We start from the raw sequence: 11,546 nt of genomic DNA on the forward strand, positions 1-11,546 counted from the left end.
ACTCCCCGGCAACGGCGCCAAAAACTTGTGCGTGATTTCTTAATTGCTTGCAAGTGCACAACCTCAAGTTGTAATAAAATGTATTTTCGAGTACAAGTGTCGATCCCACGAGGAATATGTATTTAAATGTATATTAATGCTTGCAATTAAAATAGTCTCAATTTTATTTAGAAAAATCAATTGACAGATTTGTTTGCACCAATAACTAGATTGAAAATAAATTTAATTATATTATAACACCAAACTTTTTATAACAAATAACTTAGGAATAAAAGATCTAGAGGTCCGATTTCACGTCCCCATCAACAATCTCTAATTAAATAACACAATAAGCAATAAATTATTTTAATGGCTTCAATAGCAATATATGTCCTCCCGAACTATATAAATACCATCGATGTATTTTTCCTTTTCTTGTTTATAAATTCCCTTTTCCAAGTGATAAATTATAAACATAAGAATCATTCAGGATATGACCAATAATGAAAGCATTAAGATTGGAAAAATACAAATGAACAATAAGGAAAACTTATATAGCATAAATCATAAATCCAAACACATGATGTCTAGTTTTGTTCCATCATTCCTCTAGAAATAATAATTAGTTCATAATAAAAATAACACAACAACGCATGAATCTTCAACAAGACATATCAAATAAAAATAAAGAAAGAAGAACTTAGAACAAGAGCTTTGGAGTGCAATGAAATTTCTGTCCAAAAGTATGCAAGAGATATCCTAAGGATGAACTTGAGCTTCAATCCCTTCCTTGTAGCCTCCTCTTCTTTCCTTTGCTCCCCAATGCCCTAGATGGTGAATAATAGAAGCCTTTTATAGTCCAGACAAGCTTCCCCACGCAGCACACCATTTTCCACTACTTTTATTCGAAGTCCACAAAGTTACAGATATTTCATACTCTGTTTTGCGAAGGACTGCGGGTGCGGTACAACACAGACCGCGGATGCGGTGCTGTTTCGGGGTACCTTTCATTTTCGAACTACACAGACCGCGGGTGCGGTAAGACAGGGACCATGGGTGCGGTAAGGCTTCGGCAGAGTCTTTTAATTTCTAACTTTATGGACCGTGGATGCGGTCCATATGCTACCGCGGGTGCGGTCATGCTTCAGCCATTTTTATCCTTTGCACTTTCCAATTCAACACTTTACTACTCCAAATTCTCATTCTAAGCTTCCAAACTACAACAACAAAAACAACAACAAATAACATAAAACCTGCTCAAGAATAACAAAATTTCAAGTTAAAAACAAGTGATAAAAGTACAATAAATTGCACTTATCATATACGTGTCGTGTAAAATCATATCGTCTCAAAACATGTCATCTCATGTCATCGTATACGTATACGTGTCGTGTAAAATCATATCGTGTCAAAACATATCATCTCATATCATCATATACGTATACGTGTTCTTTTAAATTGAATTCAGTTCATTAGTTGTGACTTTCGTATCAGCTCTATCGTATCAGCTCTATCGATGGATCCATCTACATGTAACCGTGGTACCCGGCGGTGAGGGACATCAGCGACAGCATTACCCATCCACTGAGCCCGGGCCTCAGCTCATCATATCTCATATCATCGTATACATATACATCGTCAGTCACAATCAAATCTCATCCTTCAAAATTAGCATCATAATCATCACTTAATAAAAACATGTATATACGTAACTTTTCCTTTAAGCCAAGCATGCAATGTATTTATCATAATTCCATAAAATTGATTAACGTGATGCATAAACATTTAAAAACATGATAGGGCGCTGCCATGACCAAATTCTCACCCCGAGTGCAAAATGAACATTTTACCCCCTGGAAACCCAAAAACTACCATTTTACCCCTAGATGTAAAATTTCACTTCTTAGACATTTTCTTAATTCCATTGACTCTAACATGTCCCAAATAATTATTTAAGCCTACATGAACTTTCCCATATTTTTATTTGGCTTAAATCTATGACTTTTAAATTAATCTTTAAAAATAACCTATTAATGCGTTTTAATCTCAAATTAAACCAAACCTTAACATAAAATTCCCAATTTAAAAACTTAGACTTCTAATAATTATTTGAGCTTAAATATAATTTTCCATAATTTTATTGAGCTTAAATCTAGGCGTTTCCATTAATCCTTTAATTAACGTTTCGTGCGACGATTAAATACCGGATAAATCCAAAACTCATTATTTTGATCCGAAGCTTACCAAACTTCTAAAAATATCCCAAAACATATTTATAAGCATTCCTATATGTAAAATCGAGTCCATTTCGTAACTTAACCGAATTGTTTTAAAACTTAGACCGGAGTCCCGATTTTAACACGAATCGAACCGAAACTTAACCAAAACTTTCTTAACTTTTTACCACACCTTATGAACTCTTAAAAGACCTTAATTTCCCCAAAACCAGCCCCTCAATCCTTCGAACATACCTTGGGCAGCAGCTGGAAAAATACAGCAGCTCATCCCTCACCCCTAGCCGAGCTACTAGCACACGATCACCACTCCTTCACCAACTCCGATGGCTCCAGCCACCCACCAACATTTCTTAGACCATCCTAAGACCATCCCGAGCCTACTGAACCACACATATCAGCCCATGCATGCTGGAGGTCCCAGCTAAATCTCTCGATGTGGTCGACCAAGACTCTTCCTCAATAAAACTCCCTCGCGCGGCCCTCGAGTCCAGACCAGCAGGGTTAGAGCTCTTCCAGATCGCGACTCAGACTCAGCAGAGACCAGTCCACGGCCTGGAGATGCCCTCACCGAGTCGTCCTCAACTTTGGTCCGAGCCTCAACCCCAACCGAGACACTACACGCTCAACTTCTCGACCCTTTAATCATTCACGCACCACTCACCAAAATGTGATCCAAGCTTAACAACCTCATGACCTTCGGCATTCTCAGCCCTTTAAGGTCCTAGATCAGCAGCTCCTCGCACCATAGTAATAAAAACGTGAGATGTATGCAACAACATACGATTTTCGTACCAAAACCAAGAGTATAAAAGCTTTGCCATGCCAATACCGAAAAATGCATAAACATAGCACACATGACAACACATATATGACGTGAATGATGCAGAAATAATGATACAATGCGTGCCTTGGTGATTGAAAGAACAAGAACGATGCAATGGAGACCCGGAAGAAGTTTTTCTTTTGCAAACCAAGAGAAAACCGAAGCATTCAGCTGCTGTACTCTGAAACCGAGGAAAAGGAGTGTTGAATGAGGGTGTCGGTTGTGAGGGGAGAGATAAGATGATGCCTCACGTGGAGGGGCTGCAAAAATAAATGGGTGGGTGGCCACTTAGTATTAATTAGGTTTAAGTTTAGTTTTAAGTATAATTTAGATTAATTAAAATGTGCACTAATGAGCCTCAATTAAAATAAGACCCATTAAATCCAAATAATGTCCTTAAAATATTTCGTGTTAGAAAGATTTTGAAAATATTAGCCGAACCCTAAAAAATTTCCCCGATTCGCTAAAATTTGCGTACCGATAAAATTTAAAATCTTGTGGTTAAAAATACACAATAAATCCCAATTTTTGAAAAATACCTTTAAAACATCTTAAATTAATATTTGAAAGCAAATCATGTAATTAAAATAATATTTTTGAAAATTCTCCGGTCTCCGATACTCGTTTGAGCGCGAAATGAAACTTAAAAATCTTTCATGCATATACCTTTAAAATTTCGTGAAATAAATTATATCATGCAATAGTAATGCATATAATGCAAATTAATAATTAAAAACAAATTAATAAAATAAATATGCATTTTTATGCTTTAAAAGAATTTAATAAAATACCAAATAAATTTAATAACTTGCATACATGTGGTTTACGTGACCCTTCAAATTTTCGGGACGTTACATGAAGACTATGACGAACTGATCCAAGAATGGCTGGAATACGCGATTCATGAGATCCATGAAGATCGCTGGCGCATTAGTCAAACCGAAGGGCATCACCAAGAACTCGTAGTGCCCATAACGCGTCCGGAAGGCCGTCTTATGCACATCTGCCTCCCTCACTCTCAGCTGATGGTAACCGGATCAGAGGTCTATCTTGGAGAACACTGAGGCTCCCTGAAGCTGATCAAACAAATCCTAGATCCGCGGCAGTGGATACTTATTCTTGACTGTGACCCGGTTAAGCTCTCGGTAATCAATACACAGTCGCATTCTGCCATCCTTCTTTTTAACAAATAGCACCGGCGCGCCCCAAGGAGAAAAACTAGGGCGAATGAAACCCTTATCCAGTAGATCCTGAATCTGATCCTTGAGCTCCTTCATCTCTACAGGCGCTAATCGGTAAGGCGCCTTAGATATCGGTATTGTCCCTGGTACGAGTTCAATAGAGAAGTCCACCTCTCGGGCTGGTGGAATACCTGAAACGTCGTCAGGGAACACGCTGGGGAACTCGCTGACCACAACTACATCCTCCAGCCTCTGACTGACTGACTCTGCCACCGATACGATGCTGGCTAAAAATTCCTGGCAGCCTCTCTTAATAAGTTTCCTCGCGCACAAGAAGGAAATAACCTGCGGGAACTGCTGATGTCTAGCGGCCTCAAATACAAACAGCTTCGCACTGGGAGGTCTGACAGACACTGACCTCTGGTGAAAATCTATGACTCCTCCATGAGAAGAGAGCCAGTCCATGCCCAGTATGATATCAAACTCGGGCAGCGGTAGTACTATCAGATCTGCCTGTACTGTCTTCTGCTGCAATCTGAGCTCCAATCCTCTCACTATCCGGGAAGTGAACATCTGATCCCCGGATGGGATCGATACTCTGAAACCCAAATCCATCGCTACATGTATGATACCTAGTCGCTTCACGAAAGATTCAGATATAAATGAGTGTTTAGCCCCTGAATCTAGCAGAGCATGCGTGGCCACACCTGAAATATATATCCTCCCTGCGACAAACATACCATCAAATCTAATAGAGTTGAACTTAAGGAGCTTCGTGTCGTCAAATAAATCCCAAAATCCTCGAGTTAAACACTAAATTAACCAAATATCATTCCCAAAGATTCGAAATTCAATCTTAGAAAATTTCCAAAAATTGTAAACTGACCCCTTACGGTTTCAAAAAAACTGCATTTTGGTCCTTCAATTATCTGTTATTACAATTAGGTCCTTATAATTCCTCGGATCAAACAATTAAATTCTTAATCTCAACCAAGTAGAACATGCATCCTAAATTTTTCTAAGTTAATAATCCCACAATTAATTCCTCATACAAGCATAAAATCCATGCACTTGCACAGTAAATTAAAAATTTTTAAATCAAAAGGGTTACCAGTAATCAATGTCGAGTCTGGTGTTGCCTCCGCCTCGTCGGCATGCATCACATATGCTTTGCTGGTAGTGGGGCACTTTCCCTTAGGGCAGTCCGCTGCTTTGTGGCCCTCCTGGCAACAAACGAAACACCTGTATGTCCCCCATAAGCACTTCCCGATATGGAATTTGTTGCATTGAGGGCAAGGCTGTTTGTCATCTGGCTTGGGCGCCCCTGGCACCTGTGGAGGTCTCTGCTGCTGTGGCCTCCTATACTGTCCTTGAGGCTTCTGCTGCCCCTGTTGTCTCGCTGGTCCAGTAAACTGTTTCTTCTGAGGGCTGGGAACTGGATTGAGCCTGATGCCGCTTCCGCTGCATCTCAAAATCTATATCCCGCAGAGCCTGCTCCGCCTGAAACGCGCAGGCGGTGGCCTCATCGTAACCTGCCAGCCTCATCAACATGACGTCACGACGGAGAGTGGGTCACAAACCATCCAGGAAATGCCTCAGCTTCTGGGTGGCATCCCCTGCTATCATGGGCACAAAGTGACAGCCCCGGTCGAACTTGCGGATGAACTCCGCCACAGATGAATCCCCCTGTCGGAGACTCATGAACTCCCTCGTCAGGCGGCCGCTAACGTCAGTTGGAAAATACTTCCCATAGAGTAACTCCTTGAACCTGGCCCAGGTAAGGGTGGCCAAGTCCACAGCATGCGCGGCTTTCTCCCACCATAGGGACACATCATCTCTCAGCAAATAGATGGCGCACCTAGCCCGGTCGCCATCCCTCATCTATAGGTAGTCAAAGTGAAGCTCCAGTGATCTGATCCACCCCTCAGCTACGAATGGATCAGTGGTACCCCCGAACTCCTTCGGGTTGAGCCTAAGGAACTGCTCAAAGATATCTGTCTGCGGTCTCGGAGCATGTTGTACCTGCTCCAGTAGTCTAGCCATACCCTCAAGGACTCGGGTAGCTGGATCCCCTTGCGGTGGTGGTGGTGGAGGTCCCCTGACACCCTCAGGGAGATCGTCCATCCTGACCATCCTGGGCGCACGTCTAGGAGGACATATCTGAATACAGTCCAATTAAAACGTAACCCCTCATGCAATTAAATCTAGTTTTGAAATTAATAGACCTTACAAGTGTAAAAACAGTTAAATATAAGCAGTAAATCATCATAATGCGTAAATCAAGAAATCATGCTGGTGATAACAATAAATCAATTAAAACATTTAAATCGTAAAGCTTACAGACTTGAGGCTTTGGAGACTGAGCGGCAGAAGCTGGCGGTGGCACAACCCTATACAGGACCCTTGCTCTGATACCACTGTAACAACTACTCGTTTAAAATGCGGAAAATATATATATAATTTTTTTCTTTTTAAACATTTAAATAAATTCCATTCAAACAATCCTCCGTAAAAAAATCATCTTTAAAAAAATAAGCATAAGCAGTTACCATTAAATGACGTGGAGTAAAAACGAGTAAAATCCTAACGTCCATTGTAAAATAAAACAGAGTGCAAAATAATCATATCCCCTCAAAAATCATAAATCTTAATGTGCGGAAGAATCATAGGTCCTCGGGTCGTGTCGCCCACCAGGTTCCCTGACTCAGAGTCTAGCACCTCCAGTGTCCCCGACATCGAACTCACCTGCATCACACACGCCTAGTGAGTCTAAAGACTCAACACGCCTGTACCATAAATAACATATACCTATACGTAGCACACAGCAGTGAAAAATATTATAATTAACATACCTTTCATGAACTTTAGAAGCTTAATGTAAACGTATCATATGCAATCGCGACGTGTCAAAACAGCTCATCGTTAATCATCATTCATCATTTATCATTTATCATTCAGTTCATTAGAGGTGACTATCGTACATCATCATTTACGATGGATCCATGATACATAGAACCGCGGTACCGGGCGGCTGTCGGACATCAGCGACAGGATTACCTATCCACTATGCCTAGGCCTCATCATCATCATCATCATCATTTACATATACATCTTAAACATTTACATATACTTCGATAGCCACAACTAATCCCATCATTCAAAACATTATCATTTTCATCACTTATAAAATCATACTCCATTGCAATTTTCTTTAAATTCAATCATGCAACGTATATTCTCATAAAATCTTAAAAATCATGAATCATGATGCATGAACATTTAAATTATCATAATTTTGTGCTCAGGGCGCTGCCAGGACTCAAATCTCACCCCAGGGTGCAAAATGACCATTTTGCCCCTGGAAACCCAAATATTATCGTTTTAATCCTGGACCCTCTAAAATTGATCCGAAACTTATTAAACTCATTAAATTATCTCAAAACATTTTTTTTAAAAAAATTTATTCCTAGACGTAGACCCCGAGTCAAATCAGAACTTAACCGATTCGTTTTAAAACTGGGACCGGAGTCTCGGTTTTAACCCGAATCGAATAGAAACTTGACCAAAACTTCTCCAAATTTTTATCATATTTTAAAAACACTACAATGATCCAAAAATTATTACACCCACCTCAGAACTCTCGGCACCCAAAAAAATCTCCACCTTACAAAAGAAAGCTCTCGGCCGTACCCTCAACCACTCTCTTGTGTACCTCTTAAATTCACTCTAAGACTTCGTCCCATGGAATCAGCCCCTACCCGAACACACCTAGACCACTCTAGACTCCTACGAAGCTACTGAACCCAAGCAAACCATCCCATGCAAGCCGTCGCTCCCATCAGTTCGCCAATCACCCCAAAACGACCAAACCGAGCCCGTCTTCTTCCTTCTCGATCTACAGCGCTCGGGACAGATCCAGCATAGACTGAGCCCTTCCAAGCCTCGTCTTAGACCCACCAGGGTCTGATATAAGCCTCGGCAAGGTCCCTGCAGCGCTGGTCGAACCCTGCACGCTGAAACCCAAGATCAAGCCAACCGACCCAAGTCTTGCTCTCGGTCCTACATCCTGTACAATATGCCGAAGGTTCTAAACCCCCATGACCATTCCTTGACACTATTTACAGCCCTTAACAACCAACAACCACCCTTAGAGACAGCCCCTTTGCAAGAAACACCAAGAAAACCATGAGATGGAAGCAACTTTGTATCGTTTTTCATAAAACTAATGAACAAAAATGCAAGCATACACTAGATCGTGACATTTACGTTCAAACACATATATGACAGTATAATAATGGCATGTGTGATGAGAAAAGAAATACAAACGTGCCTTGGTGAATATTTTAAATGACCAACCGATCGAGGAACACACGCGGCCGAAGGAAGGAAATCATTGAGAAGGTTATTTGTATCCATACTGGTGTTCTGTCAACCAACAATAGTTCGAGAACTCTGGGATGAGTTCCATCCTTACATGTGTGAAGATTATGGTAAAGAAATTTCTTCAAGTGACTTAATCATCAATAAGTTATTGTTTGAGATACGAAGGTTGTTGCATCAGTACAAAAAAAACTTGATGATTTTGATTTGCCATCAGTAAGTGCTAGGTTTTTATAAGACACACTGCTACCAAGAATAATTGAGGATGAACTTTCTTATCAGATTTGTGATGATGATTTGAGATCTATTGAACGTTTGAATGCTCAACAGAGGATTGCATTTGACAACATCATAGAAAATATTATGCATAACCAATAAAAAAATTTCTTCATTGATGGTCCTGGAGGTACTGGTAAGACTTTTTTATACCGCTCAATGTTGGCACATCTAAGAAAAATGGGTAAAATTATAATTGCCAGTAGCAACATCTCGGATAGCTGCAAAATTGATGCAAGGTGGAAGAACCGCACATTCACGTTTTCAGATTCCACTTAGACCAACTGCATCAACCCTTTGCAAAATAAAAAAACAGACTGAACTTGCAGATATAATAAGGCGTGCATCAGCTATATTATGGGACGAGGCTCAAATGGCAAATTGCTACGCTTTTGAATCAGTCAATAAGAGTTTCCAAGATATTATGGAAAATCAAATAGCATTCGGAGGGAAGACAATGATAAGTTTTACCCATTGTTAAACGAGGGTCAAAGGCAGAACAAATTGCTGTAAGTATTTCAAGGTCAACATTTTGGCATCGCGTGAAGATAGTACAGCTTCAAGAAAATATGAGATCTGCTCAAGATATTGAGTTCTCGCAATTTCTCTTGCGCATAAGTGATGGATTGCAACATACTGTTAATCATGATTTCATTAAATTACTAGATTCAATGATCATACCTAAATTTTTATATGTAAACTATATGGGCATTATTTTTATGAGTCACGTATGGTTTTCTGTCCTTTTATTTTTCTTTTTTCCAGTTTTTTACTAGCTTCAAGTCTTTAGATGTGATTCGGGGTGGTTTTGCGAATAAATTTCATAAAATTATTAGCATGAATTTAGCATGGTTTCATGAGTTTAGCGTATAATTTGTGTAATTTTCTGTCCTTTTATTTTTATTTTATAGGTTTTTTATGGTTTGAAGACTTTGTATGTGACATGTATTTGGTACTTTTTATGACATTGATTTGCTAATGCATAGTTAAAATTTAAAATCTTTTCTTTAGACTAAACATGGTTTCATGAGTTTAAAGTGTAAATAGTGTAATTTTTTGTCTTTTTATTTTTATTTTGAAGGGTTTTTTTATTGCTTGAATGCTTTGGATGTGACATATTTTAGTATTTTTATGGCATTGATTTGCTAATGCATGTTTTAAACGTACAATTTTTATTTTATAATAAACTTAGTTTCTTGAGTTTAGCGCATAATTCGTGTAATTTTTGGTCTCTTTATTTTTATTTTACGAGTTTTTTATGGCTTGCGAGCTTTGGATCTGACATGTTTTTGGTAAGTTTAGCGCATCATGCACTGTAATTTTTAATTTGCTAGTACATTTTTTAATTTTAAATATATATTATTATATACAACAAATCACGGTGCATGATGTTATAATATCATAAATGTTTAATATATTAGGATCATATATTCATGACACGCGCAATGCGGGTGCCTCGGTTGCTAGTTAAAATTTTGTTTTAACCCTGAATTTTTCATTTTTTGGTGATTTTTTTTAATTTTAATCATTTTGTCATATTTATACTTACATAGTAGTACTTGACACGTCGCAACACCAACACTATATTGGCGATACATGAAAGAAGACCAAAACTGTTTATATAAAAAAAGAGTGAAATAGTGGACTAAAATTGAAATTTAACAATATAAATAACCAAACTAAATAAAAAAACATAAAGAAACATATTTGTAGTTTATCCATTATTTATATCGGTCACACAGGTCGAGCTCAGATCTGCCTGACCCCATCGCGAATCCTACTTTTAGCCTCAATATTAGAACTAATGTAGTGTGCGGGCGCGTGCCTGTTCATTTGCTTTCGCCTCTGGCAAATCCTAGGAATTTAACACCTGTAAAATGAGCGCAAAAAGAAAGATACAAGAAGCTAATTTTTTTATCAATAGTGAACCATTCATTACAACTGTTTTGGAGCACTTCTCCAACCACTTGTTGATAAATGCTTAACAGAATATGAAGTGCAACTGCTAAGGCGGGTTTAGGCAACTCATTAAAGGTTCCTCATAATCATACTCGAATTGGATACAATTGATAACTAGTTTTAGTCCCTATTACTTGGGCCTAAAATATTTTCCATCCCTCTTTTTTACCATATACTAAAAGGTCAAATTGATTATGAACTCTAGTCGTTGCATGACATCAATTTATTGTCAAAAGGTGACAAAAAACGAGCACGCAAGGATCTCAATATTAAGTACTTCTCTTAACATTACCAAACATTTTTTGTCCAACCAGTGCTCACTCCCATCAGTTTTTAAAGATGAATTAATATCATATAGCAAATGTGTTGCGTGATTTTCACCTTGCAAGTGTGATTTATCAAGTTTTAATATATGATGAGTGAAGTATTGTTCTTAAAAAGAATGAAATATCCAAAGTATACTGTTAGACCTAAATTTATCGTGGCGATACGAATCAAAACCAGCAGGCTGTTAGTTAAAATCAGCAGACAATATAAAAGCAAGGCTAAGTTTTCAGAACTTAGATAATCAAAATCAGAACCTAGTCTGGAATTAGAATTAGGATAACTTGACGTCTTCTATGCTAACGGAAGTAGTCTTAAATGTTATCGTTACTTTATCGAGTACACGTATTTATTGCACCATTAAATGCTGTACTAATTCATTTAATT

At 38.6% G+C, this 11,546-nt stretch overlaps 1 protein-coding gene across 1 annotated transcript; it reads right to left on the bottom strand.

Moving 5' to 3' along the window:
- Window positions 1-4,032: 4,032 nt before the first annotated feature.
- LOC140811192 (uncharacterized) lies at window positions 4,033-6,344 on the bottom strand. Its single transcript, XM_073169062.1, has 6 exons — window positions 6,243-6,344; window positions 5,801-6,101; window positions 5,586-5,752; window positions 5,332-5,443; window positions 4,274-4,945; window positions 4,033-4,115 (listed from the first exon to the last, which is right to left on the bottom strand). Exons 1-6 carry the CDS (start codon window positions 6,342-6,344, stop codon window positions 4,033-4,035), a joined length of 1,437 nt encoding a protein of 478 aa, XP_073025163.1.
- Window positions 6,345-11,546: the final 5,202 nt, after the last annotated feature.

The sequence above is a fragment of the Primulina eburnea genome, chromosome 14 (genome assembly GCF_022965805.1).
Source record: "Primulina eburnea isolate SZY01 chromosome 14, ASM2296580v1, whole genome shotgun sequence".
NCBI lineage: Eukaryota > Viridiplantae > Streptophyta > Magnoliopsida > Lamiales > Gesneriaceae > Primulina > Primulina eburnea.

Excerpts from the sequence above, each read along its gene's own strand:
- LOC140811192 (XM_073169062.1), bottom strand. The coding sequence starts at position 6,344 with ATGGACGATCTCCCTGAGGGTGTCAGGGGACCTCCACCACCACCACCG. Across the intron at positions 5,753-5,800 it reads GCTGAGGCATTTCCTGGATG|GTTACGATGAGGCCACCGCC; the intron begins GTTTGTGACCCA and ends TGAGGCTGGCAG. Across the intron at positions 4,116-4,273 it reads TCAGGATCTACTGGATAAGG|CTTCAGGGAGCCTCAGTGTT; the intron begins GTTTCATTCGCC and ends TTGTTTGATCAG.